Source organism: Anser anser, assembly GCF_964211835.1.
Source record: "Anser anser genome assembly, chromosome: 26".
Lineage (NCBI taxonomy): Eukaryota > Metazoa > Chordata > Aves > Anseriformes > Anatidae > Anser > Anser anser.
The window spans coordinates 3,399,139-3,410,176 of record NC_139747.1 but is presented as its reverse complement, the minus strand read 5'-3'; the positions used below and the strand labels follow the sequence as shown (position 1 = coordinate 3,410,176).

General features: G+C 42.4%; 1 protein-coding gene and 1 long non-coding RNA gene across 7 annotated transcripts in view; one reads left to right on the top strand and one right to left on the bottom strand.

Moving 5' to 3' along the window:
• Window positions 1-59: 59 nt before the first annotated feature.
• On the top strand, window positions 60-6,714 carry LOC310886797. The gene is made up of 2 exons (XR_014575483.1): window positions 60-813; window positions 3,143-6,714. It is a non-coding gene; the product is annotated as an uncharacterized lncRNA (long non-coding RNA).
• PPP2R2A (protein phosphatase 2 regulatory subunit Balpha) overlaps window positions 6,574-11,038 on the bottom strand; it is a 48,076-nt gene continuing 43,611 nt past the window's right edge. For all 6 annotated transcript variants that reach the window (XM_083811858.1, XM_083811857.1, XM_083811861.1 and 3 more), the window contains 5 exons: window positions 10,604-10,781; window positions 9,590-9,754; window positions 8,788-8,957; window positions 8,027-8,118; window positions 6,574-7,637 (listed from right to left, as the gene is read on the bottom strand). In XM_083811858.1, coding sequence (XP_083667984.1) covers window positions 7,358-7,637; window positions 8,027-8,118; window positions 8,788-8,957; window positions 9,590-9,754; window positions 10,604-10,781 — 885 coding nt within the window. In that variant the 3' untranslated portion in view covers window positions 6,574-7,357. The remainder of the gene's footprint in view (window positions 7,638-8,026; window positions 8,119-8,787; window positions 8,958-9,589; window positions 9,755-10,603; window positions 10,782-11,038) is intronic.

Here is an 11,038-nt window from a genome sequence, read left to right as displayed (position 1 = left end):
GGGCGGCATGGGGCTGGGGGCGGGGCTGCGGGGCGGCATGGGGGCGGGGAGGGCGGACTGGGAGGGGACGAGAAGCTGCGAGGGGAGGCTGTGAGGAGAAGGGACGCTGTGGGGAGGGAAGGAGAGCTGCGAGGGGAAGGGAGGACTGCGAGGGAAGGCGAGGCTGTGAGAGAGGAGGAGGGGATGGAGAGCTGTGAGGGGAGGAGAAGCTATGAGGGGTGGGAAGATGGGAGGGAATGTTGTGAGGAGGGACGCTGTGGGGACGGAAGGAGAGCTGTGAGGGGAAGGGAGGACTGTGAGGGAAGAGGAGGGGATGGAGGACGGTGAGGGGAGAAGGGCTGTGAGGAGAGGCTGAGGGGAAGGGTGGCTGTGAGGGCAAGGGAGGACTGTGGGGAGGGGAGCCTGTTGAGGGCTGTGGGGAGAGAGGAGGCTGTGAAGGGAAAAGACGCTGTGAGGGGAAGGAAGGAAGGGGAGGGAGGGCTGTGAGGGGAAGGTTGGCTCTGCGTGGATGGAGGGCTGTGAGAGGAGGCTGCGAGGGGAGGAAGGGCTGTGAGGGGAGAGGTGGGGAGAGAGTGCTGTGAGGAGAGGGGAAGCTGCGAGGGGAAGGAGGGCTGTGAGGGGAGAGAAGGAAGGGGAGGCTGCGAGGGAGCCCCATCTGCCTGAGGGGGTCACAGAGAGTCCCCCTGCGAGCTGCCCTGGCTTCAGTTCTGCTTCCAGAGGGCAGCAGCAGCCTCCACAGCTCAGTGCCTCCACAGCTCGGTGCCCACCCAGGCTCAAACAAGTCTCCTCAGGAGACGCTGCGGCAGTCGTGAGGTAACCCAGATGTGAGGTAACCCGGCAAACCTGCACGGTGCAGGTGTGTGAGTTCCCCAAAACTTCCTTCCCCTCCTGTCCAGCTTCCTTTGGCCTCGAATCATTTAAAGCCAGCTAAACCAGCAGGTCAAGGAAACACAGGCAAGGCTCCCTGAAAGAAATAACCATCTTTTACTAAAAGTAAAACCTCTTTGAAGTGACAGCATTCAACAGCCAAATGAAATTTTCTGAGATCTAGCAAAAGTCAGCGAAGTGCACGGCATTTTTTTTAAATGTTGGCAGGCATTAAGGCAGAGATGGCACCTGTAGAACAAACCTGGAGTTGTTCTCAGCCAGGACTCACAGAAATACAGCTATAAAAAGTGAAATTACTGCTGTGCGTGCCACAGCCTCCTTTCCGTATGAAAATGAGAGACAACCTCAGGCTACTGATGCACCTGCTGCTGTACTAAGAATGGGAATAAGTGAATTTCCAAGGAGAAGACTTAAAAATGCAATTAAATACAGATGCAAACCTCTACCTCGCCCTGCTGAGGTTTCTTCAGTCACACAAGAGTAGCTTCTGTACCAATTATGTATTCTAAGCTTCCGTGAAATGATCGTACATAGAAAGGTTGTACATCACTTAGTTTTCAAGATAAATCAATATTATCTTGAAAATCAGGCACATCAATTCTTCAAGGCAGAGTGAGTTTTCATAGATATTCTGCATTGAAGGTAGCAGAACCTTCCCTAGGATTCTTCAGTTTCTAATCCCCTTTTTCATTGTCGTCCTCTTGCAAAAAGATCCAGTGAGACTAACCTCAGCATGGAAGATGATTTAATTTGCCCTTCTCAAGAAATTTGTTTTACTAACCTCATTCCATTCGACATCGTTTACACTTCAGGGTATATTTTGAGGCCTAGAATCTTGGTGGAGCTCAATAACAGCCCCATCCCACACTAATACATGCCAGCATTTCCCTTCCCGACATCACAAACCCATCCCACCAGCAGGCATGAGAATATAAACTGGGGGGGGGGAGGTGTCATTGTTTTTTTTTGTTGTTGTTGTTTGTTTGTTTTTTTAACTTCAGTCACAATAGTTCAGTATCAGTAACGCCATCAGACTGAAATTAAGTCACACAAACCCATTTCTGTTCATGTATTTTTATCTCCCTATTACACATGCAAAAACAAATCACTCATCAGAACTTTTTCAAGCTAGAAACCACACATTTGCAATTGTCACAGTTATCCTAGACTAGATTATTAGATATTTTTTTTTTCTGTCTTCTGTTCATCAGAAGACGAACTATGCTAACAAGCATCCAAACATTGACATGTGGAGATTTGAAATCCACCTCAGGTAATGCTGACCCTTCTCACAAAACTGACTGTGTACGCTTCTTGACTGTAGCAAACATCTAATCTCGTGGAAAATCTGGATGCCCCTTGGATATCCCTGGAACAGAATTAGCTCAATGTAGTGAGAAGGTGACGATAATTCAGATAATTTAAGAAAACCTCTTTACAGGTAGAAGGCCACAGATGCATTCTAGATTGAGACGGAACCCTGAGCTACTCACAGTTCTGAATAGGAAACCTGCCAAGGGAGCCCCATCCTGCTTTGCAATCCTACCAATCACGGGCTAGCATCACGCGTACTTGTCGTCTCCATCACTCAGGAAGCATTTGCCGTAATACCTGTGGCATGAATATTTATCAGCAAAGTGGGACTATTAAAGTTTCTGAGTCAGAAATAAATTAATCAAGATTATAGCGTGAGTCAATGCGGAGCCAGAAATAGCATTCAGAAGTCCTGACTTTCAGCCCTGTTCTCTAACCACTACGCAGGTTCCTTAAGGCAGTTGAATGATGTAATTAATGTTTGTAAAGTAATTTGAATCCTTGGATGGAAAATGCTATGACAATAGCTAGGTTGGAGGGACAGAAAGCCACATGATAATGGAAGAGAAACAATGGCTGTAAATTCCTGCGAAAGGCCTCTTGTACCAAAGAGCAATAAAAAGTTTTTTTAACAGAAAGTCTTTAAGTCAATTCAAACGTGTAACAAGCCACCTGATTTATCTCCACGAGCTGAGCTAAGCTAATTGCACAATTTTATGCTTGTGGGTCCACAATGTTCTTCTACCTGTTGGAAGCAATTTAAGGAAAGAATGATCTAAAATCATAAACAGCAACTGTTTTTATTTTCTTCATTTAGTATTTCTGTGCCCAAAACCTGAAAAAATGTTAACTTGTTGGTAAAGTGAATGCTACCCCTCAGTATGAATATCCTGGGTATAGGAACCCTAAATTCTTCTTTACTTTTGTTTTTTGACCCTAGGGCTCAGAGTTAAGCAGCAAGTTTGTAACAGCAAGGATAGTACCCAGCTGCCAGACATCACACCAGCGGACAGCAGGCAAACACAATGGGAGGCTTTGTCCTGTGGGACAACCTAGGCAGCTTTCTTTACGCTGGAGGTAGCAGTAAGTACTGGAAATACTTTCTTGATATTTTGTATTTAGCAATGACTGATCAAACATACAGACCTTGGAGACGACCTCCAAAAAAAGATTGCTACAGATAGTCACATCATCTAACCTTGCTCCCTTGCACTTTTGAAGCATCCACCTCTCTCTGGTAACATTTTGCCTCCTAGTGGAGGGCACCAATACAGAAACACCTGCATTAAAAAAAAAATAAATGTTTTTTCTTGTGATGGAGAAATAGCTGAATTGTTTGCAAAAGGTCAAGATGTTAGAATTCAGAGGCAGGTTGTGTAGAAAATTCATGCTGTTTCCTGGTTCTGAGCCTTACCCCACGAGAAATGCTTGCTGTTTCTGTTCCAACCGCTGCTATGACTTTCTTCTACCACTCCTTTCTCTACAAGCCCAAACCTTTCTGTACCAGGTTGAACAAGCACTTGCAATGAGCAAACAATACAAATTATTCAGCACACCGATAGTCATTACACACCAACCTCATTTCCAGCACACCTCTCCCTACCCCAATCCAACCCACTGGTGCTCCAGCTTACAGCAGCTCATTATGGGGGCAAGGGCAAAAAGGAAACATCCAGCACACGAAGTCAGAGGTGCATGGTGGCAATGCCAGAGATGAAATGAAGAGATGAAATCCAGTGCACAAGAAATAATTCTTCCTAGCTGTGTCACCCCTCAGAGCACTCACTTCCAGAGCAGCCAACAAGAAGATTATTGGTGTTCCAACAGCCCCTCTCTGAGAGGGAAGTACCAGCGTCTGCTCATCAGCACTAACCCTTTGCTTTTCCAAATCAGGCTGAGAATAACAATAAATACATGTATCGAAATTAAAACCACATTCAACACCTTTTAAAGGCATTGGCCACTTCTCAGCACGGAAACGAAGGGACTTTGGCCACAGCTAACCCACACTGCAGCCCCACACCAGCTAGCCAGCTTAGGCTGCGCGTTAATCCTTGACAGTATCGCTGCGAAGTAGGGCTGTCATTTTGCAGATGCTCACCACCTCAGCGGCAGTTGTCTGCATTTAGGTAGCACCACTAGCTTCAGGAGGGATGCTGGGGATGGGAACACGACTCCTCTTCTGCATTTGGCCCACTATTCAAGGGCTGAGTACTGAAAAACTGCTTTCACTGGGAACTGGGAGAAAGCACTAGAAGGGAGCAGCTGCCTTTCTGTCGCTGCGCACACTGGAGGAGGTCAGTTACCTTAGCACCCACCCACCCCGTCTGGCGAGCACTCTGGGCTCAGGCCCAGAAATAACATCAGGGAAGCCAGCAAAATGGGGCACTAGTCAGGGTGCAGTAGGGAAGGGATGAGTAACTTTAAAAATGCCTGTAAATAGAGGAAAGGAAAGGGATGGGATGAAAGGGAGGGGATGGAAGATAAAAAGCAACCTGACAAAATGTGTTCTATGCATACTTTTATTAATAAAATATACGATTTACAGCATATGTCAATGGACAGTGTTTAAAGAATTACCTAGTTGGATAGTATGACACAAAAGTCAGTAGCTGGTTTTGTTGAGGGTAGTACTAAGCCTCAGGTGACATGCCAGGGATCACCGCTACTGATACGAACAAAAATCTTTCCCAAGATAGCTTTAGAAATCCTGAAACCCAACATGCACAGCTGAGGTCCAAGAGGCAGTTGTACTTGAGTGTAGTATTGCTAGAAGGCTGCGCTTTGATCTAAGCCACCTCTGCCTGCTCACTTCTGCATCTTCTTTGTATCCTCCCTTCTGTCTGTGCTAAGCAGCTTGTCGTGCGTTCAGTGCATCGTTCAGGATAGAGAGACATGTCAGAGCAGCAGGCTCGCTACCACAAAGCTCATTCTTCCCAAAATAGCAATTAAACCTACTCCCCTTTTGGCAGAAATGGAGATGAATTTTTACCAGCTCTGATGCTGAAGCAGTGTCTGGTTACCCCTTTGCCCTTGTGATAAGGTAATGGATAAACCTTGGCCCTGACCCTGTAAAACACCTCTAAAACAAGTTGTTTCCTTCACTGTTAGCAAGTATAAGGATTTGAGTAAAATTAGTCACATGCTGTGTAAGTGGGGGTAGGGCCTGTGGGTTTATTCACCCATTGGATAAACAGCTGCTGTCCCTGGGGGAGGGTTTTTGTTTTTTTTTTTTACACAAGGCTAACAGGTGAAAATGGTAAAATCCTTACAAAGGCTCATGGGCAGGCATGCATGTTACAAGACACATACTGTATTGAAGAGAACCAGATCTAATATTATCATCTTTACAGTTTCAAACCACTGCACAAGGACTTAAAGAAATTAAAGTATGGTTGCAAGAGTAGTCTTGTTAACAATGTCTAACCCAGCCATAATTTTACAGCAGTAGCAGTATCTTAGTTGATCAAATCAGAGAGGCATTGTAATAGCTATCTATAACTAAGCCACAGAAATAATTTAAATCTAGGGAACTGAAAAGTGAAAGTCCTCCCACTCAAGGTAAGTTCACCACGACTTTAAGCTTCATTCTGAACATTTCCTTGAAGGAAGAGTAAACCTAAAAACACAATTAGCAAAAATATCCGGAGGTAAAAACTCATGAGCCTTATAAAGCATCAGTTCATCTTTGGATAAGCCTTATTTGCTGAAGAGTTTAAATCTCTCAAAAAGCTATGAACATATATTTCATGCAGCTTCTGTACTCCACGTATTTTCTGATCGTTGCACCACTTAACGCTTCTGTAAGTGCAGTAACTTTGCAAAGCCAAAAGCCAGAAACACTTGCATGGTAAAACTACATTTCCACTCAGTTACTGATACAATAAAATACAGGAAAATAGAGCATCTCAGAATGCAGCGTAGTAGTTATCTACGTAATCGCTTGATATCTTGAACTACGTAACATCATACTGCTAGACAAGAATTCAAACAACTCGTTAAAAAGCCACAGGGGACTTTGTACTCTAAACAAGGCATTAAAGGTATTGCATCCCAAAACAAGGCATTCAAGAAACCAGATGAAACTGAGCATTAAAAAGTGAGTCCCATAACATAGGTTTTAAACCTGCAACTTTTATTCCCGTTCCAACTTAAGCAATAGCTTTAAGAGCGAGCCTTTAAGGAGACTGGAGCAGTACCTGACCTGTTCAGATTACAGAAAATCTGACAGCAGTTCGTGATTGCAAAATGCAAGTGGCCACACACGCTAAGGCTGGTATCGTTGTCATTCACAAATGAATGCGGATACTCGTGAAATCCCTCCCTCTCTTCGTTCCCATGAAAAATAATTAATACTGGTTAAAATCATTACAAAAAACATCATTTTATTTTCATGCATCTAAGGTAAAACACAGAGTATTTGTATAAAGAGGTAGATTAAAAAAAGAAAACAGATTCTCCATTCTTTGTCACTTTTATTCAGTAGTTTTTTTTCCTTATTTTCTCTTTTTTGGTGCCAGACATGGCAAGGAGTGATTACAGTCAACTGTTTATTAAAACATTTGTTGCAACACAGACCCCCTTTACCACTGACCCCAAACGGACCCATTTCATGTGCTTTATTTTGTTTTTCTCTATACACCACCACCAGGGCTAGGTGGAGGGGGATGAAAGGGAAAGGGGGAGTCCAGGAGGCCAGAAGGAGGAATGCTACAAGCCACAGCAAGAATGAGCTGTATTTAATAAAAAAGGGGGCCACAAATGATACAGTAATGAGGTTACACAATTAAATCCCATAGCATGATTGAAGGCTTTCCCTGTGTTTGACGTCATCACAATGGAAGGCATAAAAAGTGGAGTAAACCGATGTTGATACAGTCCAATCTAGTCCATTAGGCAAGATGGTGCAAGTAGTCATTTAAATTAAAAAGTGCCCTATCCTCACCTAAATGGCTAGCAGACATGGAGAACTCGGTGACAGACTGACAGAGTTTTCTCCATGTAGCTATAAAAGTGTGTTGTCATATGGCACATTTTTAAACACTGGAAAGGGGTGCCATAATGGACCTCATTCGCTTTTGTTTACAGGTACAAATGCTAGATTCAACTATTTCAACTATGCAGGAAGTGGACTCTTCAGTTAGGAATGCCAACCCTAATTCATTTTGTCTTGAAATATATACAAGTTGTTTGTAGTAGCTACAGCAATGATGTTTTCCTTGGGATGCCAGGCTGTGTGTAGAATCTTCTTGTTGAAGTCTAGGCTGTCAACGCTAATTTCATCCTTCTTTCGCTTACCACTCGCGCATACTTTACGTGGCTTCAAAACCGTACGGGGCTTATTGTTTTCCCGTGATGCCTCTAAGGTGATGTCTCGCTTTGTGTTTCTGTCAAACATTCTGAAGAAGTTGTTGTAAGATCCTGTCATGACAATGCTGCAGAGAAGGGGAAGGAAAAAAGCAAAAGTTCAGTTGAAAAGAACTCCTGTTAAACTGCAGGGTCCCACCTAAGGTCCTGCCTTATTATACGTAAGGGCAGCAAACAGCCTTTCCCATACCTTCTACAATATCAATACAATATACAATATGAAGGTAAGGCAGCATCTGAATGTTTAAAACATTTTAATGACGGGTATCTTTTTCTTTAATTTGCCCTTTTGCTACAACATGGAGAGGTTAAGGTTAACATATTAGTATCTATCGAAGTACAAAATACTATCCAAGCCAGTTCAGGAATAAAAATGTATTTGAGGCCATGCTTCAGCTGCCTGCTTTGAAAAAAATGTGGAAATGTCTTAAGTGCATATAGAGAAGATTAAACTTACCTGTCTGATCCATTCCAGCAGCATTCGAATTTGTCAAAAATGCAATCGTTTTCATACAGTGAACAAAGTTTACTTCTGAGGTATTCATGCACCTGGAAAAAAGTTAGATAAACTGAATAATTTTTGAACATGACACACCTGAAAAATAGCCTTCCTAAGTTATGTTCCAAAACCAACTCTGTATCTGACATTGAATACTGCTTACACCCTGCTCACAGGGGCATACACAGCTCCCTCCTTTGACCATACAAAGAGCAAAACAAAGCGACCCATGAATTAACGTAGTCTGCTCTGCGGAGGTTTCAAAAATGCACATAAATAGTAGCAGGTGACTCTGGGCAGGGAAAAGATGTCTACAACTCTTTAAAATGCTTGAACGCTGCAGCAATTCTCAGTGTCAAGTAGAAGCCTTTCCTGCAAAGGAAATGTTTTACCTACATTTTTTTCCAGGAAAGAACAGGTCAATATAAAGTCAACTGAAGGCTGTAAGAGAGATGTGCTGTCTCACAGCTGAACATTACCTTTCCCCCATTTCCGCTATCTAAGAGAGACTTTAATACCCAAACAAAGCTTTGGGTTCTGCAATCAGCCTGCAAATAGCAAGATCCTTTAGCACGTGTGGAACCTGCTCATCTCACAGATGCTTCGTCTGGATGTAGAGATTTACAGACAAAGTTTTAACTGCTACATCAAGACTATTAATAAGACTCAGTGTCCTTCAAGCTTTTAACTTCTAGCATATAATTTTTTTCATCAAATACCTGGTATGTTTCCACAGGTCTGTTTTCCATATTTAAATCCCAGATCTTCACTGACAGATAATCTCTAGTCATCATGTAACGACCACTATGGCTAAATTTGACATCAGATATGGAAGAGATGATTTCAGAGAAAAATGATCTGTTGCTAGGATCTTCTGGTTCTTCAAACACTGTACAAAAATAAGGCAGGCATTTCAAGGGGTAAGTTTACGTCTCTCCCAGTACAAGATACACCAAAATTAGGTTAATTAGGTTAATTTTTTACAACACACTTGCCATGTTGGGCTAGTCTGCCTAAGTTATGTATTATAAAACTCTCTCATTGAAAGGTGTTTTATGGTTGCCGTACTCTGAAATCCTCTACTGTCATTGCAAATCAAGGTCAGCTTCTAAATAAGCAAACTGCTTGGTAGTATTTGGACACTTCATTCACACATGTAAGATTTCCAGTTTCAAGCACAGACCAAACATTCTCAGTCAGTATTTGACTTAAAAGTCTGCAGAAAGCTATTCCTAGTCCTGCTGTCTAGGCAGACACCCCAGCTTAAGCTGCTAGTAGTTTTATTCACTACTATTATTCTGAAAAAACATGAATCTAATTTTAGGACTCATTTAGATTTCAGGTTTTGGATCTACTTTATTTATATAGGATTGTTGTAGTATATTTATATATATGCATGCACACACTTTGCTGCTCAATATTTTAACACCCCTTCCTGTTTAACATTTTAATGTATACATGAGAGCACAGTTTCACCTAGCAGCAAGACATCGTACTCCACAGAAGACAAACAGAACTTACATTTTGAATGTCTGTCACAGAGTGCTGATGCTCTCATATCACAGAGACGAATCGTTCCTTTACTGCTGCTGTATACAAATGTATTACAGCTGTTTGGGTGGAACTCTGCAGCTGTTATCACCTCTGTCAGCTCTTCCATGTTGGCAGGCTTAATATCTACAATATCTACACCATTTTGTTAAGGAATTTTCTCCAGTTTTCACAACATATTTTTCAGTTTAAAGGTATTCAACAATTCATCAAAATACATCTGAAATAGCCAAATAGAATTAAAACAAGCCAACAAAAACAAAGGAACACAATGCTTGAGATCTGGAAGCGGGACAGGAATTTGATGCCAAAGGCTACGGGAGCCAGTCACAAACTGGATAAAAAAATAAGATCAAGTCCCACAACTTGTCTAGAAAGCAAGGCTGTAACATAGCTTGAAGTTTTTTTTTTTTTTTTAAACAAAAGCCTATTTAATATTTTGCTCCACTCCAGCAGTAATTCTCTAGTACAGATGTCACTTAAGTTTTGTCAGCTAGAGTTTTGCTTAAATTCCACTTACACTGCTACCTTATAAAGCAGGCATGTGTGACTTCTGCTTAGGATCTTACTGATCAAGCCTCTGCTCCCAGTAACGGGGCTGAATACATACTCCTATGATCCTACTGCCTGCAATGTTCAGAGGTACACATGTGGAAATGGCTGATATGTAAAATAAAAAGAACAGAGAATGATCCTTGTCTGACTCTTCGTTTTAAACTGCAAGTCAAGAAAATTTTCACAGGACAGCTTATTATACCGCTGCCTTCCAAAATTGCTTGTTTAACTTGAAGCCTTAAGCATTTTTTCCTCCTTTAGGAGTGCCTGTTTTTCACCACGCATGTAACAAGCTCTGCTCATATTGCTCCAAAACCAGGAAGTGGAGAAACATGCTGTACAGAAACTTTTCATGAAAGGGAAAACAAACACAATAGCTTTGCTGTAACCGAATCATTCCCACCATACAAATCAATGCCAAAAAGATACTAAAACTTCTGTCTGTAATTTCTAGGTGCCACAGATTAATACGCAAGTCATCTGCAGATAAGTATGTTTCATAGTCGCTATTAATGGAGATGGAATTGATGTGATACGTGTGAGCATTGGCAAATATTCTTCGTGGACTAGCTTCAACCATGAGGTCCATGGGCCTGAATACTGGCACCTGCAAGACATAAAGCAACAGAAGTTTGAGATGTAAGTGTACTGAGTATATGCAAGTGCCATGCAGAAGCATCAGCACTCATGGTCCTTTAATACAATATGCTCATTAAAACATCTCAAAATCATCTCCGAAGTAAACGTGCCTGCAAAATGGCAGGCACAAAATTAGGGTTTCACTGGACAACACCTGGGGCATCACAGAAGATGGAGTTTACCACACAATGGGGCAACTACTGAGCCACATGCCAGCCTGCATAC